Genomic DNA, 21,605 nt, shown 5'->3' with positions numbered 1-21,605 from the left:
AGATTATTGGAGGCTTCATAAGTCAAAATATTCCAATTCATTTATTTAGTACCAAAATGTAATGGGATTTGAAGTGGAAGTATTGATGGCCAACAATAAAACTTCATGTCACAGTCGCTTGATGTGCCCATAACTTAAAGCGGGGCATCATAAACAGTAGAATTCTTTTATGTAGATTACTTAATAGACGTGGGACCAGAACATGTATTTTTATTCTTCAATTCATAGATTTAATTATTATTTCTTTTACCAGCAACGAATAAAGTCCGGCTACCCCATACACCCGGATCTCAGGCAGTTATGGGGAAAACTTGTCGTCCGAAGGCCCACTGTGATAAAACCTGACTAAGATCGGATTCGAACTTGAGATATTGTAGTCTCTCTTTCAAATTGTCAGTTGTCCTCCTATACCAATTAAGTTAAAGTTCTTGGCATTCAACCAATAAAGTACACAAAATTTTTGTAACATTCACATTAAGCAGGTAATGTTGTCCTCTATTTTTATGTAGGGATAATTTCATATATACTCTTACAAATATTAAAAATATCATATATACTCATGCAAAACTAAAAATATCATAGATGTCATTACAAAGTTATTAATATATCATATATACCCAATTCATTAATTTTTTTTAAAAAAATGACCATATTACTCCTAATTTAATTAGATGCTATAAAAGATTTATAATGTATACCATTTGATGGGATAAATCTTCGAATGGTTTGCAATTTTGAAGAAGTGACGAGAGACGATTTGGTTGTCGCTGAAGGTGAAAAAAGTCTATTAAAGTTAAACTAATAACATAGGGTATAACACGTTATGTAATGGGAAGGGGTATAATGATCTGTTCGTTAAAAATGAGCATATATGAAAGTTAGTTTTTTTTGAAAAATAAGTTAATAACTATAGAACGGCCATTTATTAAGTTATTGTTAATGAATAGGGGTATATATATATATATATATGATATTTTAAATATTTTATAAGATCATATGTGATAATTTAGTTACTTTGTAAGGCATGTATGATATTTCATAATTTTCTTGGGTACATATGATATTTAGTTTGTAACGGTATATATAAAGCTTATCCTTTTATATATCTCTACTATATATAAAGGAGGAGTGAATGACCTCTTAAAACTTAAAAGGTACAAATTGTATTACATAAAGCACAACACTTGATGCATGTCTTAAGGTAGTTAAGAGGACATAGTAGTCTTTTGGTAAAATCAAACACACAATTAGAAACAAACTTACACTAATAGCCCCTCAACTTTAGTTAACTACTTGTAAATATAAGTAATAATTGCAAATTTGACACTTCATCTTTCCCTTTATATATGACAAGTTTATTTATTTTTTTGTTACTACTATATTATTATGATTTACAAAAAACCGAACCCACTGTTGCAAAATACTTATTTTTGTTGACGTTTTGACATAAAAATTGTTTAATACCGAGTTATTGATTATAATGTACAACTCATTAATGCATCAATGTACAAGTCCCTTGATAATGAAAAATATTATGATTTAATTCACATTAAATACAATTTTGACAAAATCAAACACACAATTAAAAACAAACTTACACTAATAGCCCCTCAACTTTAGTTCACTACTTGTAAATATAAGTAATAATTACAAATTTGGCACTTTATCTTTCCCTTTTATATATGAAAAGTTTATTTATTTATTTTTTGTTACTACTATATCTTTAAATATATTATGATTTAAAAAAAACCGAACCCACTGTTGCAACATGCTTATTTTTGTTGACGTTTTGACATAAAATTTGTTTAATACCAAGTTATTGACTATAATGTACAACCCATTAATACATCAATGTACAAGTCCCTTGATAATGAAAAAATATTGTGATTTAATTCACATTAAATACAATTTTTAAATCTAATTGAAAAAAGCCAAATTATACAGTTACCACCTTTATTCTAGGGTCAATTTGTATGGAAATTCAAAAGAATGTCATGGAAATCTTTAACAAGGAGATCAAATGATAATTTTACAAATTTTATTTTCTACTTTTATGGTTCATCTATTACTCTATTCTGAATTTGATTATTTAAAATGTATTTAATGTTTCATTTTTATTTTCTATTTTTATGTTCCAACTATGCTATTTTATGCATACAACCTACCATTTTAGTGACCACCTTTATAAAATATATATGTGTATATGTTAGTGTGTATTCATGTAGAGTGAAAAGAGAATTTAGTTTTTTTTTCCAGATATGTTAACTAACTGTATAAGGTGTTGTTTGCATGGCATAAAAGAGGATGGCAAGTGAGATGTTATTCACTTGCAACCCGTATTGCAACTACATCAGCCTAATAGTCAGATCTGAGCTAAACCTCGACCCTAATGAAACCGTAACAGTTTTCATGTTCTGGACATATCGTCTAGCATCAAGCTTAACAAATTGGTATTCTTTGTTTTGCTACAATTTAGTGGTATACTTTGTTTTGCTGCAAACTAATGCTATTGTTGACCTTTATGCACCATTTTTAATCTTTTTAATAATTTTAATTTTTTAAAAGCTTTGATACGATTTGAAGGATTCTTAAACAAATTCCCCGCATGGTCTAAATATGAAATCATATGACAATTAGTAGAATAATTACAACTTACAAGGCATATGAAGGAAATGATCTTCATTCATCAAGACATATTTCATTCCTCTTATTACTTCGTAAGTGCTTGTGCTCGTGTAATAGGTAGCATTACTTACATTTGTACTTGAAGTCGTTATGATGAGATTATACTCATATATATAATAATTTACACACTTCATTAAATGTAGTTTTTGTACTCAAACGAAACCAAAAAAAACTTAAATAAAAAAATGAAACGAAGCGACAAAAAAAACTTGAAAAAATCAAAGCTAAACCAAAACCGACCTGAAACCAAAAACTAAATAAGCTGAAATGAAATGAAACCAAAAATCGAAACTTAAAAAAAACTAACAACAAAAAATACGAAACGATAGTATTATTAATTATGCCGATTAGAAACAAATATTTAATGGTTTTTTTCCAACAGAATAAATATTCTGGCAGTATGGGAAAGTGCTAAAATTTCTATATCCTGAACAGTTGCCGGTACCATTCAACATCTTGCAAACAGTACTTGTAGCGTGTAAGGGTAATGTTTTTGAGGTGATAATATATTTGGCATCTTTAAATTATTGGTATGACCAACATATATGTGTATAATATTTATATTGTTCAGATATATTTTATATATTATATGGTGTGAATCATCTGAATATAAAATAAGCCCTTTTTAAGTAAAAACTATCACTTATTTCTTAACTTGATTTGGGTTTAAAAAATTTTGTTTACAATTTCTAAGTTGATTTATGTGGTTTGTTTCTTGCGACATATAAATGGTGAAATTTGGATGCTTAGAATGATGAGTTTTCTTTAAAAAAAATTTTTGCAACAAACTTTATTTACTAAAAGATTTAACCGATTTATTTTTAGATTGGCGGCCTCGAGTTTGTGTTGCAGAAACCAGGTAGGTGAGTTGATTTGGTTCGAGGTATCCTAACTTTTTCACTATGTTTTGTTTATTTTTGTTCAAATTTATATCTTCATTGATTAGCTTGTTTTTATTTTTATTCTCTATCACAAAACTAGGTTTTAACAATTAGTTTATGACTCGGATTTTCAGTGGTCTCTGGGGTCAAAGAGGATAGGAGAAAATGGGTAGCTTTATTATTAAAGTATAGTCGTATGGGCAAGACTAGAAATTGCAGTCACAGCAACATAATTCAATAGTTGAGTCAAAATGAGTTTATGTCAAAATGAGTAATTATATTACGGGCCAATATATATTTGGGTCAAAACAAGTAATTTTTAGTACGAGTTAAAATGAGCATGTTGGCTTGCAAACAATAATTTTACATTTTTGTTGACCAATTGACTCTTTGGATTGAATACTTCTTTTTGGATATTTACAGATAAGATGAACCTGAATAAGTGAGGAAGCTGCAAGATCTTGCTCCAAGTATGGACAAGATAAGATTAATGTTGTAAAAAAACTTAGTATAACACTATTATTGCTATTAAGCTCATAGTTAAGGTCTTCAAGCTTGCAGCAAACAAACACATCTGACATGTTGGATTTTAGTGTTGTCTATATACTTCGAAAACAAGCTGAGGTATGACAAAAGCTTTAAATTTATGCCAGTTGGGGCTTCAAATGTGTATTAGACTTTCATGGTTATGATTTATGCGATTGTTTTAAATGAATAGAGTGTGTGAATGTAAGTTGTATGGGAAATAGAAATAAATGCTCAAATAAAGTTGTGTTTCAAGACACGTAGGTAAACATGTGGTGTAAGATCATTCCAGTTGAAGCCCATTGAAAATGTATTGCCGGTTCTGAGCGAAGATTGTTGAATAAGAGGCTAGATACATTAATGGACCGAGGCAGTTCTGAGCATGTACCAGCACCAATTGGAAACAAATGCACACTGAAACGTGTGGTACTTATACAATATATCACAAGCGAATTGATAAACTAAAAAAACACGCGTTGCAAATTGCTGACACCGCAGCATCGTGCGGGTACCCTATTAGTAAGTATAAAATATGTGAAGGCAACACAAAAAGTTTTGTTGTTGGGTCGGCCCAATTGAATATATCTCGGTGATAATTAAAAAAAAGATGTGAATTGGGCTGATCCGTTATGATACGGTCGGAAATGAGCCATCTGTCAAAAGCATATCCACACGACCAAACTCATCTTATTCACATGCCACCAAGGCCCAGACCGTTAACCGGCTTGGTACTGTTTTGACTATTGAATAATATTGATCGTTACATCATTAATTTAATGGCGTCTCATTCCTTAACTTCTTCTTCTTCTACCAATTTCAGACTCGCACTTCACTTATCCTCAATTCAGATCATCTAATCGATTCCAGTTCAGTCTACCCATCACCAGAAGAAGAAGCTGTTCATCGATTCGAGCTACTATGGGTTCTTCGTCTTCTTCATCGCAGAAACCAGACACCACCACCAATCAACAAGGTCTCTCTATGATAGTTTTATTGTGTTATTATGATTATTATATTATGTTACACTTTCATTAAGTTGAAGCACAAGATTCTTCGTTTTTGAATCCGATTTCATCGTACCTGTCGTAGCAACTGAAACATTTGAATGAATTCGTTGGCAAAATTATTGCACACATAATTCTTAGGGTGTGCTCGGGTCGGACTCGAAAATTCGGTTTTTGGGTTTTTCAAAACCGTTCAGGTTTTTAGTTTTTACAATGGCTTCGGTTTGTTTTCGGTTTTACCGTTTGGACTTGAAACTTTTGGACCTAAAGTTATTGAATTTGGGCAACTTTCTTTAACTTGATGATCTATTTTTGACGATTACTTCTAAATCCACCTAACTTGTCTATTGCTGGATTTGAACTCTCAACCTCCGAGTGTAAAAACACCTTGGCTTTCACGCACCCAAATACCATTGGGCTAAAGGCTCGTTGGTGTTAATGATTAATTGGGTTATTACATTTTTTTTAATCTATTATTTTATGGCTACACAAATTTATTAATTTCTTCGACAACCTCTCATTTGTTCGACTACTCCCGAGGCCTGCTGCGTTTAAAGAAGCTCCACCCGGGAAAAGAGTGGAAAGAAACTCGAAGGTGAAAGTGGGAAAAAGACGACGAAAGCCTTTTTTTTCTTTGAATTTTCTTTTGTTGATTACTTAAAATTGGTTTTCAGTTACATTTGGTTCAGTATTTGGTTGATAGCAAAACCAATCGGTTACATTTATTAAAAAAAAGGGTGGGTTTGGTTGTTTCACTTCAGTTACCTCAGTTATTACGGTTACTGTTCGGTTATTTCGGTTTCGTACACACCCGGTCGAGGTTCTAAGTTAAGGTGGTGTTATGAGATTACACTAGTGTTTTGCTCGAATTAGGAACTATTAGGTAGTATCGGAGGGATTTTCTTCTACGAAACCCTTATTCTCGATGTTTTTTTTGGATTAATAATAAGATTCTTTGTTTGATCAATTTCAGAGGCAGGAAACAAAGATTATAAATCTGTTAGTGACCAAGAATGGAAGAAGCTAACCGGCGAACAGTTTTATGTAACTCGACAAAAGGGAACTGAAAGAGCTTTCACTGGGTATGCTAGCTACTTTAATTTCTTGAGTTGTAAAATGGGCAGGTTGTGTTACGTGTCAAAACTCAAAACGGGTTAGACATGCTAGCATGTTAATGCCATTTTTTTTATTTGACACGGGTTGGATCGTTCTTAAGTAAACGGATAGAAACTGACACTTTCTATAACTTTATTTTTAGGGAATACTGGAACACGAAGACCCCCGGGACTTACCATTGTATCTGTTGTGACACTCCACTATTCGAGTAAGTTAAATTATCATGCGAAACGTACAGAGTTCATGTATAATTATGCACAATAAAGTATATAACTAAACGCAATTATGTATATAATTACACTCAGTTATCTTTGATTATTGTTTGAAACTCACAAGTTGCCGGTTTCAAAGGTCATCCACGAAATTTGATAGTGGAACGGGTTGGCCATCATATTATGAGCCGATAGGAAATAATGTGAAGTCAAAACTCGATCTTTCAATCATATTTATGCCCCGACAAGAAGTTTTATGTGCGGCTTGTGATGCTCATCTTGGTCATGTGTTTGATGATGGTCCTCCACCCACTGGAAAACGTTATTGCATCAACAGGTATATGATTATTCTCATTAAATAAATTTTTTATATATGTGCTATAAACTTAATAGTATATTGAGTAAATGTGTGTTTGTGCAGCGCTTCGCTGAAATTGAACCCAAAGTAGGTGGCAATCTCAAGTCTACATTGTCAAGTGTATAAGAGAAACATGTTGGTGTGATCAATGTACCTTTCTTCTTTTGTCATCTGGTATCTTTTTCTTTTGTTAATTTTTAATATTATCTTTTTGCAGTGCATAACATATAGGAAAATTGGATTTTAATAATCTCAACTTAATGCAGTTGGCCAATAATAATCCCAACTTTGAAAATAGTCGGTCACCAGTCCCAACTTTCACACTATTTGTTTTCATTGAACCTTTGTTAAAAAAAACTTTAACGGCGTTAAGTTTTTTTCAAATTTCAAACTGATATTTTAGGGCTTTTGATCAGAATGAGGATACGAGTCGATTGATGTAAAAGTTAACTTGAAACGGCGCTTCAAACAGCTTGATTTTTGTTAATTAATAGTTTAAACACCGGAATTGATGCATCCTTTAGTTGTTTGGACCACTGTTTGGAGGTAAGTTTTACATCAATCGACTCGTATCCTCATTCCGATCAAAAGCCCTAAAATATCAGTTTGAAATTTGAAAAAAACTTAACGCCGTTAAGGTTTTTTTAACGAAGGTTCAATGAAAACAAATAGTGTGAAAGTTGGGACCAGTGACAGCTATTTTTAAAGTTAGGATTATTATTGGCCAGCTGCATTAAGTTGGGATTATTAAAATCCAATTTTCCTAACATATATACAAACACAAACAGTTACAGCAATAAATCATGTGTAATATTAGACGTGTTTCAAGTTTTAATATTTCCAAATTGCTTATTTAGTTTTTCATGTTTAAATAATTTTGAATGATGAGTTTTATCTGCCTGTTTGATATTTATACAATTCAGTTTATTGTTTGGAACTTTATCGATTGCTAACCTTTATAATTTACAAATTTGTATGTATTGTATGTACTTCGCATTTGTCCTTCTGAGGTGAAAGTATACTGGCATTTATAACTTAAAAGGAGTGAACTACATTTTTGTTTCCACTAGTTTGGGTCAATTAAGAAGTTTATTCCGGGGTCATGATTTTACAGGTTTAATTGCTCTGGGAAATGCTTGGTTTTGTAGATGGTCACGTCTTAGAATGTGATAGTTGTATAGTAATGGACCAAATTGAATAATATGTATAAAGTTGTATTGTTTGTTATGTGTTGATATGACCTTCGGCTTAACAAATTAATCTCATGCATTTCTCAATAATATGTATAAAGTTATGATACCATTTACAATCACATTCCGTGGATTTGTAGCATAAAATTGTATGCATGCATCTCAAGTAAGTTTTCAACAAATCCACTAGTGATAGAGTGATACGCTAGACACTAAACAGTTGGTTACATAAAATTAAAGAGACTTAATTGTTTGTACGCCAAATAAATGCGATACATAAAATTAGAACACGCGTTGATGGGATAAAAATGGTTACACGAGATAAAGTGAATACACAACCATGGTATCACGTAACAACGTGCTATATGATAGGGCTGAGCAAACAGCTGAGAAACTAATAGTTTAGTTAAAAAGATTATAGTCGATTTTTATAGCTTGATTGTCGATTATAAGAAAACAAATCCATTGAAAACCGAATTAATTGAACTTAACCGATATTTAAAACATTATTTACATTAATCTGTTTACACATCCATAATATACGCTTAATTAGTTTAAGAACAATATTTTAAGGATAGACGTTCAGCTCACTGTTGACCTTCATTGACTCCGTCACAAACTACAGACAGTCAGTCATACAATAACCACCACCACACCATGGCATCAATCTCGCCGGCGACACCGTGGCACGCACGATCCCGAACAACCAACGTCACCCACCAATCGCCAACCACCAACCCCAATTTCATAACCCACTCACCACAAAAGAAACCAAAACCATTCCCATCATTAACCACCGTCAACTCCACCGCCGAAACCCAAAACCCACCACCACTAGTCGTCATCGGATCCGCCAATGCCGACATCTACGTGGAGATCGATCGCCTACCCACCGAAGGCGAAACAATCTCCGCCAAAACCGGTCAAACCCTAGCCGGCGGCAAGGGTGCCAATCAGGCGGTCTGCGGCGGTATGCTGTCGTACCCGACTTACTTCGTGGGTCGGGTCGGGAAAGATGCTCATGGGAAGTTGATAATGGAGGCGCTTGAGGGTGGTGGAGTGGTGGTTGATTATGTGAATGAGATTGGTGATGTGCCGACTGGGCATGCGGTTGTTATGCTTCAGTCGGACGGTCAGAACTCGATTATTATCGTTGGCGGGGCGAATATGTGTGGGTGGGGTGATAATTTGGGTGATGGGGATTTGGGGGTTGTGAAGAATGCTGGGATTGTTTTGCTTCAGCGGGAGATTCCCGATTCGATTAATATTCAAGTTGCAAAGGTGCTAACTTTATGTCGTGTTTTGTTGTATTTATATGCAGGTTATATGTTTTTACATAAAAGGTTTCATACTTATATCAACTTGTATAAAAATGGCTCGTATAACTTTACAGAAAAGGTTATACGAGCCGTATTAAATAATTAAGGTAAGGCTCCTTTGAGTTATGCCCATGAGCCCGTAAAGGTTTAAAGATTAGGTTATACGGGCCGTATGTAAATAAATTATGGTTTATACGGACCGTGTGATTTCTGACCTTATGTGGCTCGTATGGCTTTATAGAAAATGTTATACGGTCGTATAAAAGTAAAGTAAGGTTGAGTGGTTTAAGGTGGTCTGCAAATTAGACGGCCTGTATGATAAGTGGAGAAACTGACAGATGTTTACTGATGGCGGTTTGCAAAAATAATATGGCGTGTATGTATAGGAGCACTATATTTTTACATGTTAGATTCTGATGTGTAAATATGTTTTTGAATTTGAAGCCTTTAAAGTTTTGTTATTTTATGATTACAGGCTGCAAGAAATGCAGGTGTACCTGTTATTCTTGATGCAGGAGGAATGGATGCACCGGTTCCTATAGAGCTGCTAAAACACGTCGATGTGTTTAGTCCAAACGAAAGCGAACTCGCGCGTTTAACCGGAATGAAAACCGAAACCTTTGAACAAATTAGTCTAGCAGTGGCCGAATGTCACAAACTGGTAAGTTTCAAAAGTTAAACATGATTAAAAACATTAAAGTTCACTTTTTTTTTGAAGTAATTATATTATAAATCTATTAACAGGGGGTTAAAGAGGTTCTTGTGAAACTCGGTTCACGAGGGTCGGTTTTGTTCACCGAAGGAAACAAACCGATTAAACAAGGTATTATCAAGGCGGAAAAAGTGCTTGATACGACGGGTGCGGGGGATACGTTTACTGCTGCTTATGCTGTTGCTTTTGTTGAAGGGAAATCTAAAGCTGAATGCTTGAGATTTGCAGGTTAGCATATGCTGTTTTCTTGCTATTATTTTTTGTATATATTATTTTTGTTATATATTTATGATTTATTTTATTAATTGCAGCTGCAGCAGCTTCTCTTTGTGTCCAAGTAAAAGGAGCCATCCCGAGCATGCCTCGTAGGAAGGCAGTTTTGGATCTTCTCCAATCTATTTAGTGAAAATAAAGTTAATTTAACTAAGATTCTGTTTGGACATAAATAAGGTATAGTTGGTGTCTTTTCTGCATACAAACATTATTTGGGATCAGTAAATGAGCTGAGCAGATCCCGAGCTTGTGCTCATTAAAATTGTAGAGCTTGAGCCCGGCTCAATATGAGCAATGTTTCTATAGCTCAAGCTCGGCTCGTGTCGTGATAGTTTCAAGCTCGGGCTCGGCTCGGCTCGGCTTGTTTATGATTTATTAACGAATTTATATACATTATGTATATTTTAATGGGTAATTTCATATATACTGTTATAAACATGAAAATATCATATGTATTCATGCAAAACTAAAAAAAATATCATATATGCCCTTACAAACTAGTTAAAATAATCATATATACCCAATTAGTAAAAAATTACTTGACCATTTTACTGTTATTTCTCTAAAAGTTCAAAATTTTATATTATGTCTATTTTTAACTTCCAAATTTTTTACTTGCGCAATTTTAGATTAAATTTCTTTTTACCCATTTTGCATTATAAATTGAAATTAATCAAGAACTACATGTATTACTGTATATATTCAGCTAATCGTCCTTGCATATTATTATGCTGTCCCCGATTAACGTACACACTGACCTACACGACGTCTGGAATTCCTTTGAAAGAAATAAAGGAAAAGTAAACTCTATTTGGGTCTTTTTCTCTCTTTATCTTTTTCATGTCTCCTTTAAAGAGCATTATTAATGTGTACTATATTACCATTTTTAACCAACTCTTCAAGGAACAAAAATGGCTCTATGTTTCATATTTCTTCTTATGCTTCTTCAAACTCAATTATCTCTTCATTCTAAACCCGAAGGTTATAAAACACATCTTTAATCATATGTTTTCATGTCGTTTTACCTACTAATGTAAGTTTTTTTTATTACCAGATGCCGAGGTTGGCAAATTCGGTGCGTTAAAGTTGAACAATAAGGTAAATATTAAACATTGTGATTATAACCTTCTTGTTTTTAGTTGTTTTCTTGCTGATTGATGCTAATTATTCTTCTAAATCTTTATTTTTCCGTTTAGTTTTTTATGGAGGATGAGAGTGGGAGGAGGTTGCAGCTGCATGAGGTACATTTGGGACCGAATCCCATCAGTAATTCCTTCAAAGAAGATGTTCCAGATGTAAATTTACAAACTGCACCTTGACTCTCTGTTTTGACCTTTCTTATTTTTTTTTGCTTAGATCGGTAATAAAATGAACATTTTTTCCCGAATTTTATTTTGGTGTTGCTTATGGTGTGTTAATTCTTGCTTTTAAAGCAAGTAATTGCATGGTTTTGGTTCCATATGAAGTGGGTTAACTCGTTAACCAAAGAAACCAGTGTGAGTACGCCACTTTCAGCCGCTTAACCTGGGGTTGCAGCTTTGATGGTCGGTCTTAATGATGGTGTGTTAAGTCAAGGTGTTATAAAAAATTAAAAATTCTGAACTGAAACACTAACTATAGGGTATAGAGACCTATAGTTATCAAACTGGCTCGGTTGATTGGGCTGACCAAACCCGTCGGCTTGACAGTTTGATTCTTTCTAAAAATTATGATTATTTGTTCATAAGCATATTCTAAAAATTGAAATTAATAATAATAAAGGTAAACGGTCCGGTGTAACAGTTTGGTTACATTGTTCGATATATCAAAATAAGAAAAACGGTCAGTTTGGTTACGCCAACAGTTCCAAATTTCAAAACGAAAATGTAAACTGAACGTATAAATATCAAACAGATGAATCAGCCAATTTGCTTCGGTTTGTCAGTTTAACGGTTCATGTACATCTACAATGCTTTTGTTTTTGGCCGCTGGTTATGATCATGTGAACTTGATTTGAATTTTTTTTTCCTTTATTTCAACGTCACCTTTATATGTGGTCAAGAGAATCTTTAAAGCAAGCAAATAAATAGTTTAGAATTCGCCCTGATTGCGGTGCTTGCATATAATGTATATATGTGTGAACCCTCGGGTGGGCGAAAGTGAAATTGCACTAATTTTGACGTTATTTTACTAATCTCATGAAAATAACGTTAAAAGCGGCGGAAGGTTAATCAGGCATCATGTGGTGGCGTTGATAGCCGAAAGACAAGGGTGCATGCACTAATCGGCGGTGTCCCGATGATTGAGTGTTATGTGTCTTATGTCCAAGGCTTGATACAAAACTACTATTGAGCTAGGGGTCTCACCGGAAGCAGCTTCTCTATTCCTAAAGGGTAGAGGTAAGGCTGTCTACATCTTACCCTCCTCAGACCCTACCATAGCTTTGCTATTGATGGGATATACTGAGTACGATGATGATGATGATGAAATAAATAGTTTAGAAGCAGCTGGCTTTATATCTTTGTGAATTCCGAGATAAAAGATGATGCATCAATGAACAATGGCTGTCGACTGACTGTGATGCTGGCAACGTAGTGGTCGTTCTTAAAAGATATTATCCGTACACTTTCACTACAGTTTTGGGTTTAAGTTTTTTATATTTTTCTTTATGGTCGCAATATCACAATGTGTTTCAACTTGTTTTTCATATTCTTATTGATAATTACAATCAAATACTTTCACATTTGCAGAAGCCAAATTGTAGTAAATAACATACGTCTAAACGTGATGTATGGATTAGGGACGCTAGACCGAAAATCAGTCTTTAAAGGTTAAACAAAACAATTCCTTTTGTTCCATAGCAAGTTTGTTAAGGAATTTTATAAAGAAAATAGCCGTTTCGTTCTTCATACTTTCGCAAAAAGGGTTTTGGAAGTTGAATCCAAACCTTGAATCGGTGTAAACCATTACTAAAGAAAATTATGATTTTTTCGGTCAACAATAAGGAGAATATAAGTTATAAAACCTTAAAACTAAGGTGAATTATGTATGAACCAAGTATACTTGTAAATGAAAACTAGTATAAAACGCAAATGCGACAAAAATCGTGAAATCACAAAAGCATCGGGGCAAGTGCACTATCTCTAGTGTGTGGTAGCCTTCACATAAAACTAACTTTGGTGTTTTATAAATGTTATCACATAATTAGCATTCGATACGAATTGCAATACATACAAAAGAAAAAATCTTACGTCGACGAGTGCTAAAAAGTGGGAAGAAGCCAAAAACAATGACATCTACGACTACTGGGCTTGCATAAACTACGCATCAAGGGCAATCGGTTCACTTGCCTTTTGTTGACCATGTGTTTCCTTGTAAAACAAGTCACCATTGACCAACCCCGAGGACAACTTCCGGTCAGTTGACTTTTGTTGACTGCGTACTCTATCCCCACCGTTGCTCCTATATGCATAATGTGGAGAAAGACCAAACGCGTTTCTATTTCTAACCATTACCCTCGAATCATACTCGTCTTTCACATTTAGGCTATCCTCTAATGGAAGAACAGGACCCGCCACTCTCGCTAATCATGTTTAACAGAAAACCAAATTATAAGCATGTAGCCAAATACTAAAACAACTAAATTTATGCAGTTAAAAGTGTAAAATCACTTACCTTTGGGCGGAAGAGTGGTGAGGTTAAAAACATTGCCCCCGTGAGATACTTTTGGCCAATTGTCAAATGAACCAAACACTGCTGCATCTTGGGAGCAGTCGTGCTTGAAGAAATTGTAGACCTGAACATACAAAAATCACAAAGCAAAACAAGTTAATTTAGTCTGTAAACTAGAAGATAACCTACAATTTATTCACTTTTCACCAGCTTCATTTAATCTGATTTAACCTATAATTATTAATGTAGTATTGGTTAATGACCCGAGCCGCCACATCAGATTTCATTTGTGCGTAAAAATGCTTAAATGTCAGAAAATAGTAAAAGAATAATATTTGTTTCCATGTTTGTTGGTACATAAATGTCAGTAGTTCATAGTCTAGCGTTTGTAATCGAGTCTGTAATGTAATTATGTTTAAGTTTATGTTTATGTATGTAAGCGAAGTTGTCAACAAGTTCGCTTAGGCGAACTTGTTGAACAAGCGAAGTTGTCGACAAGTTCGCCTAGGCGAACTTGTTCAACGAGCGAAGTTACTGACAACTTCGCCTGAGGCGAAGTTGTCGTGTATTTATATAGCCTAAGGGTTTACGGTTAAGGAGAATAGTTTTGGTTAATCACGAGTAATTCAGTAAGTCTATAGACGAGAGAGGAGTCAGTTGTTGAGTTCAGTGAACGTGCCGAGAGTCTGTAATAGACGTGTTTCAAGTTATAATATATAACGTGTTCGTTTGTATCGCGTGTGATTGTTTTACGTATTCTACGCTCGTAACTACCTACGCAGGGATTCCGCACCTACGTAGATAGCGATATCCCGTGTAAGATCCGTCCGGGAACCTACAATTGGTATCAGAGCTTTGGCTCGATTGTGTGGTTCGGGATTTCACGCGGGTGTAGAAAACGTCTCGTTTGACCTATTCGCGGGACACGTTTTCGTTGATATTGTGTTATACTCACCTTATACAGTCATATTCAAGCCGTCACACCGACCGGAAACTGATAAATCGTCGAAAACAGATCTGAATATTTTCAGTGTTCTTCGGGCGAAGTTGTTGTTCTTCAGGCGAAGTTGCCGATGCTGGAAGTAGGGTTTCGGCGAAGATATAAGGTTGAGCGAAGTTAACCACAACTTCGCCTACCTCATAAGTTCGCCTAAGCGAAGTTAACCTCAACTTCGCTTACCTCCTAAGTTCGCTTACCTTAAGCGAAGTTATTCTCAACTTCGCCAAGTCACGCGAATTTAAGGATTTTCCAGCGAAGTTAACACTTAAGCGAAGTTATCCTTAACTTCGCCTATAGTACTGTTTGGAAGAATTTTTGTTTTTTTTTTCCGGGTTTTTCTTGTTTTCGAGAAGATGTCACCGATTAACATCTCAGAGTTAGTCAAAATGGAAGTTGAAGCGGGGTCGGCTACTAAGGCCCCAAGGTTGATGAAAGGAACCGACTTTGTGGCGTGGAAGGATAGGTTCATTCAGTATATTAAATACCAGGATGCAAAGATGTGGGTGTGCATCCAGGATGGATATATTCCACCGACAATGGAATACGAAGGTCGGGATGTGGTAAAGAAGTACAGCAAGATGAAGGAAGAAGAGAAAAAGATGTATGAGGCCGAGAGCAAGGCCCATGCTGCAATTACTATGGCTCTGCCTCAAGAGATTCTCCATACATTCAGGAAGTACACTTCTGCACGAGAGCTTTGGGATGCTCTTGAGAATAGATTCGAAGGGAACGTGGGTATTCGTGCCTCGAAGATTAAGCTGTTAAAGACTCAGTTCTCTGTCTTCAAGTATTTGAAGAACGAATCGCTCGATGATATTATCACCCGATATTATCATCTAATGACAGAGCTGAACAACTATTCTATTGCTTATAGAGAGGAGGAAATAGTTGAGAAGCTTCTCGATGCTCTCCCACCGAAGTGGGAAATGTACACTGTTCTAATGAGGGAAGACAAAGACTTTCCTGATTATGACTTGGAGACAGCTAGTAAACAAGCTCAGAACCTTTGAGCTTAATATGGTTCGTAAAGAGACACCAACGGATCAGGTTCAAGACCCTGGTATGTATGGTGCCAAAGTTAACTCAGGCTCAAGTTCGAAGTCTGAATCTGCTGCTTACTACTCCAAAGGAGAGTCAGGTTCTAACTCTTCTCATGAAGGAAATGTGTCGGTAAACATGAACGGTGATGTTTGCTTTGTTGCTGGAGGATCAAGTGCTTCGAAACCTCAAGCATCCAAGAGTAGTTTCTCTCCCAGTGCTTAAAGCAATAACTACTCTAAGATGCCAATGAGTGTCAAATCTGCTGAAGAGCAGTTTGCACTCTATGCATCTTTTATTGCTTCTTACGAGAACTACATACAAGGGAAGATTGTGGACCCTGCTGCTTTAGAAGAAGACTATGACCAGATCGATCCTGATGATCTGGAGTAGATGGATCTGCAGTGGCAGATGGCGATGATAGTCAGAAGAGTGAAGCGTTTCATGAAGAAGACTGGCAGAAAGTTCGTAGGTGGAAAGCCAGGATTTGATAAGTCAAGGGTGAGGTGTTACAATTGTCAACAAAATGGACACTTTGCAAAGGAGTGCACTAATGCACGTGTAGAACGTAGTCAGGGGAGGACTACACAGCAAAGTGGAAATAACAATGGGAATAATGCCATGATGTCTGATGCTGGTGAATACAACTGGAACATGTTCTCTGGAGAACTCTTTGAGCAGGCACACATGGCGAAGGTTGCAGCTGAAGAATGTATGAAAGCTGCTGAAAATGAAAAAGCTTTCATGGCTAATGACCAGAACTCCGAGGTATGTACTAAACCTATCTGTACTAAATGTGAGAACTTGTCTGAACAGCTTGCTACAATTACTGATCAGTATGTTAAGTTGGATGCCGAATTTAAAACCTTGAAAGAAGATCATCACTTCACAAAGACAAGAGAAAATAATTATAAAATAAAAATTAAAGCTTGTGAAAAAGACGTTAAAAGTTTAAAAACAAAATTAGCTGAGAAAATTGATGTGATCGATCTAAGCTACGAGGTTTTAGAAGAGAAAACCAAGTTAATCGCTGAGAAAGAAAAACAGATTGCTGATCACCAGGTAAAAGTGGTGGAACTAAATAGGAAATTGGAGCAATTCCGGAATTCCTCTGCTATTCTTGATCACCTCGTTAGTGATCAAGGTTCCTCACCTAAGAGGGGAGGAATTGGTTACCATGAGGTTCCACCACCTTATAACCATAATTATACTTTCAATCCTAGTGTTCATGAATCTGTTAATTTTGTAGCTGATCAGACAGGTCCTGCTAAGGAAACTGGTAAAGTACCGGAAGTTAGTAAAGGCGAAACAAGTTCGCCTGTCTCAAAAGTTAAAATTTCTATTTCAAGTCCAGTCTCATCTGATTCGGATAAGTCATCCGAGTTGGGTAAGACAAAAGAGAAGGAAGTATTACCCACTAGTGGAGAAAAAGTTAAATCAACTAAAAGGAGTACTCCACTCAACCCATATGTCCCACCTTATGTGAGACGTACGGTTGGTAATACTGCCTCCACATCTAAAACATCTGCTGAAAAGAAAGCTGAACATAGGTGTTGTTTTAGATGTAATCAAACAGGGCACCTTGTTGCTGATTGCCCTCTGAAGCAGCGTTTCAGAGAGGTGAGGCCCTCGAAAACCGAGACTAAGGTTTTTGGTAATCGTTTAAATGTTAAAAATGAAAACCATTCAAATTTGAGATATAATACAGGTTTTCAAAGAAACACATCTCGTTTTTACACTACTAATAACCAAACCAAATGCTATAATTCTTTTGATTCTCTTAATGTACGTCGGTTTGGTTGGCCTCACTATCAGTCTCCAAGGAGGTATCCTGTTAGGACTCGTGGAAATTTTTCTAATGCTAACTTTGGTCAGCCAAGGTGTGTGAGTTCTGTTAAGAAGGTTAATCGACCCAAGACCAAGAGGTCTTGGGTCCCCAAATTTTAATAATCTCTTTTGTTTGTGCAGGAACAGTTGAACAGGGCTTCCAATAATCTTTGGGTTGTGGACAGCGGCTGTTCCCGGCACATGACTGGTAACAAGGATTTGTTACAAGATTTAAAACCTGTTCAAGGAGCAAGAGTCAGTTTTGCCGGTAAGAGTGGAGGCAAAATAACAGGAAGGGGTACGGTAACTAACGGGAAGATGACGTTAGAAAATGTGAACTTTGTTGAAGAACTGAAGCACAATCTGCTGAGTGTGTCGCAGATTTGTGATAAAGATTATACCGTACACTTCACGAAGACTGATGCGATTGTGTTGAAGCCTGGTTTTCAAATACCAGAGGAGTGGATAGTAATGAAGGCTCCACGTGATCGAAATACGTATATGATGGATTTAAGTTCAACTGAAATGTCAACGGAAGAATCGTGCCTTTTGACGAAAGCAAGCGAATCGGAATCTGAACTGTGGCACAGGAGAATGGGGCACATTCATCTTCGGAAGATGAACCATATTGTCAGACATGGGCTTGTGTTGGATGTTCCCTTAAAAAGTTTCAATTTTGAAGACAAATGTCTTGCGTGCAAAAAGGGAAAGCAGCACAAGAAGTCCCATCTCACCAAGAAAGTAAATTCAATTGCCAGTACACTAGAGCTGCTTCACATGGATCTCTTCTGTCCTGTGAATGTAAGAAGTCTAGGTGGTACAACTTATTGCTTGGTGATCACTGATTACTACTCACGATACTCGTGGGTATACTTCCTGAAATCAAAGGACGAAACGGCTCAAATGGTGAAGAATCTGATTACCAAAGTTGAGAACATTATGGATAAACGAGTGAAGTTCATCAGAAGTGACAATGGTTCCGAGTTTAAAAATTTTGAAATAGAGATCTTCTGTCTGTCAAGAGGGATTGAACACCAATTCAGCGCTCTGTATACTCCGCAACAGAATGGAGTGGCTGAAAGGAAGAATAGAACTTTAATTGAAGGAGCCAGAACTATGCTGGCTGATTCGAAGCTTCCGGTGGTGTTCTGGGCTGAAGCTGTTTCTACAGCATGCTATGTACTGAATAGAGTTTTAACGGTAAAAAGACTTAATAAAACATGCTACGAGCTTATGCATGGGAGAAAGCCCAATTTGGGTGGACTTGAAGCTTTCGGGTCCCCGTGTTCAATTTTAAAGGCACATTCAAAGTTTGATGAAGCAGCCGATGAAGGAATCTTAGTCGGCTATGAAGTTGGGACTCCCAACAGGCGTGTCTTTAATACAACGAACGGCAAGGTTGAGGTGGTATGTAACACCGACATTACGAGTTACAGATCGCCAAGACTGAGCATCGGACCTCCTGGGATTTTCGACTATGATAGGCTCTTCAAGTCTTTTAACATACCTGATTTGTTTTGTACAGAAGAAGAAGAACGTGTTGCTACGAAGATGATTCTAGATGAGGAGGAAAATTTGGCACATAGACAGCTATTTGATGATTGTCAACCTTCCTCATCAAATTCTATCGGTTCCCCTGCTGTCTCTCCTGAAGAAGAGTTTATCAATCCATTTCACTCTCAGCAAGAAACAACCATTGATGAGCTCTCTTCTAATTTAGGAGATAATTTGCATGTCGGTGCTGTTTCGACCACGAGAATTCACAAAGAACACCCTTTGGAGAATGTTATAGGTGATGTGTCCTCCGGTGTACAAACCAGAAGTAGCTTGAATGAGCACACCTGTGTTTATACAAGCATTAAGGAAACGGGTATAATGAACGAATGTTTGTACTCATGCTTTATTAGCCAGATTGAACCGAAAAATTATCAAATGGCTCTTAAGGACAGCTCGTGGGTCGAGGCCATGCAAGAAGAGTTGGCTCAATTTAAGAAGATGGAAGTTTAGACTTTGGTTGAAAAACCAAGGAATGTGCATGCGATAGGCACAAAATGGGTGTTTAAGTGCAAGAGAGATGAAAAGGGGATTATTATAAGAAACAAGGCGAGGCTGGTCGTTAAAGGTTTTAATCAGCAAGAGGGGATAGATTATAATGAAGTGTTCGCTCCGGTGGCCAGGTTGGAAGCGATAAGATTGTTTTTGGCGTTTGCTGCTTTTAAGAAGATGAAAGTGTTTCAGTTGGACGTGAAGAGTGCGTTCCTCAATGGGAAAGTTGATGAGGTTGTGTATGTTGAGCAACCTCCGGGTTTTCCTGACCCAGACTTTCCTGATCACGTGTACAAGTTGAGCAAGGCGCTGTATGGATTACATCAGGCACCTCGTGCCTGGTATTCAACGTTATCGGACTACTTGCTAGAGAATGGTTTTGAAAGGGGTTTGATTGACATCACACTGTTTGTAAAGAGAGATGGAAGTGACTTCCTGCTAGTTCAAGTCTACGTGGATGACATCATATTTGCTGCATCAAGAGTCTCCATGTGTCAGGAATTTGAGGCCGTCATGAAGAAAAGATTTGAGATGAGTGCTATGGGTGAACTAACGTTCTTTTTAGGATTGCAGGTTGATCAAAAGAAGGATGGGATGTTCATTCATCAAACAAAATATGTTCATGATGTCCTCAAGCGCTTCAAGATGGAGGACTGTTCTCCATTTGACACTCCAATTTGCGTCAACCACAAGTTGGGAGCTGAAATAGACGGTGACGCAGATGTGGACCCAACTCAGTATCGGGCTATAATAGGTTCTTTGATGTATTTGACTGCTTCTAGGCCTGATATAATGTTTGCTGTTTGTCTTTGTGCTCGTTTTCAGGCAAACCCAAAGGAATCTCACATGAAGGGTGTGAAGAGGATTCTGCGGTATCTCAAAGGAAAGCCGAAGCTAGGGTTGTGGTACCCGAAGGGAGGAGACGTGGAACTGGTTGCTTATACAGATTCTGATTATGGAGGGTGCAATCAGAGTCGGAAGTCGACAACAGGAGGATGTCAGTTTCTCGGTGGAAGATTAGTTTCCTGGCAGTGCAAGAAACAGACATCAGTCGCAATCTCAACGTGCGAAGCTGAATATATGGCAGCATCCAACTGCTGGTCTCAGGTTTTGTGGATTCAGCAACAATTGCGCGACTATGGTCTGAATTTCTTACTCACTCCTATTTTTATTGATAACACTGCTGCCATCTCAGTAATTAACAATCCCGTGAAACATAGTAAAACTAAACATATTGACATTCGTCATCATTTCATACGGGATTGTGCTGAGAAGAAACTGATTAAGGTCGATACGCTAGAAAATTTCGCTGATTTATTTACAAAAGCGTTTGATAAATCCAGATTTCAAAACCTAATTGAGCTGAACGGGATGATCAATCCCGAGTAACCATGTTTGGGTCCTTATAAACCCGGAGTATGTGCCTGCGGCAGGGGACGAGTTCAGAGACCCAAGACCACAACAGGCGGCAGCACCCCAGGCTGTATCAGCTGCGCCTGCTGTATCTGCTGCTATGTCAGCTGCAGAGATTGACCTTGATGCCATGTTGGGAGGCCAAGGAATGTTTGATATGGACCGAGTTGATCCTCAAGAGAATATTCAAGTCTCGGGTCCACAGGCTGACTTTGATGATGTGATGGAAGAGGCTAGACGGATGATGGTAACGCATGAGAGAACAGTTGGGAAACAAAAGAGAACTGTTGACGACGACGACGAGGAAGATGATGAAGAAGAAGCTGTGCAGCTGGTGAGAAAGCGTTCACGAAGG

At 36.7% G+C, this 21,605-nt stretch overlaps 2 protein-coding genes and 1 long non-coding RNA gene across 4 annotated transcripts; 2 read left to right on the top strand and 1 right to left on the bottom strand.

Annotated features, from left to right (window-relative positions):
• Positions 1 to 4,850: 4,850 nt before the first annotated feature.
• On the top strand, positions 4,851 to 7,011 carry LOC143536157 (peptide methionine sulfoxide reductase B1, chloroplastic-like). The gene is made up of 5 exons (XM_077030213.1): positions 4,851 to 5,064; positions 6,069 to 6,177; positions 6,354 to 6,419; positions 6,563 to 6,760; positions 6,845 to 7,011. Exons 1-5 carry the CDS (start codon positions 5,010 to 5,012, stop codon positions 6,870 to 6,872), a joined length of 456 nt encoding a protein of 151 aa, XP_076886328.1. The 5' UTR covers positions 4,851 to 5,009; the 3' UTR covers positions 6,873 to 7,011.
• Positions 7,012 to 8,571: 1,560 nt separating this feature from the next.
• Positions 8,572 to 11,666, top strand: LOC143536156 (ribokinase-like). 2 transcript variants are annotated; one of them, XR_013135841.1, is made up of 6 exons: positions 8,572 to 9,252; positions 9,766 to 9,951; positions 10,035 to 10,230; positions 10,314 to 10,452; positions 11,330 to 11,373; positions 11,472 to 11,666. XR_013135841.1 is itself a non-coding variant. In XM_077030212.1 (5 exons), exons 1-4 carry the CDS (start codon positions 8,629 to 8,631, stop codon positions 10,403 to 10,405), a joined length of 1,098 nt encoding a protein of 365 aa, XP_076886327.1. In that variant the 5' UTR covers positions 8,572 to 8,628; the 3' UTR covers positions 10,406 to 10,452; positions 11,330 to 11,666. The 2 variants fall into 2 exon arrangements, 1 of the variants encoding a protein (XP_076886327.1); XM_077030212.1 differs by having other exon boundaries at positions 11,330 to 11,666.
• A 1,353-nt stretch (positions 11,667 to 13,019) lies between these two features.
• On the bottom strand, positions 13,020 to 14,011 carry LOC143536128 (uncharacterized). The gene is made up of 3 exons (XR_013135836.1): positions 13,930 to 14,011; positions 13,280 to 13,837; positions 13,020 to 13,032 (listed from the first exon to the last, which is right to left on the bottom strand). It is a non-coding gene; the product is annotated as an uncharacterized LOC143536128 (long non-coding RNA).
• Between the last annotated feature and the right edge of the window lie 7,594 nt (positions 14,012 to 21,605).

The sequence above is a fragment of the Bidens hawaiensis genome, unplaced genomic scaffold (genome assembly GCF_021521415.1).
Source record: "Bidens hawaiensis isolate Kalapana, Puna unplaced genomic scaffold, B.hawaiensis_p1.1 tig00010738_1, whole genome shotgun sequence".
Lineage (NCBI taxonomy): Eukaryota > Viridiplantae > Streptophyta > Magnoliopsida > Asterales > Asteraceae > Bidens > Bidens hawaiensis.
The sequence above is the reverse complement of the archived record's forward strand: the minus strand, read 5'-3'. Positions and strand labels throughout refer to the sequence as shown.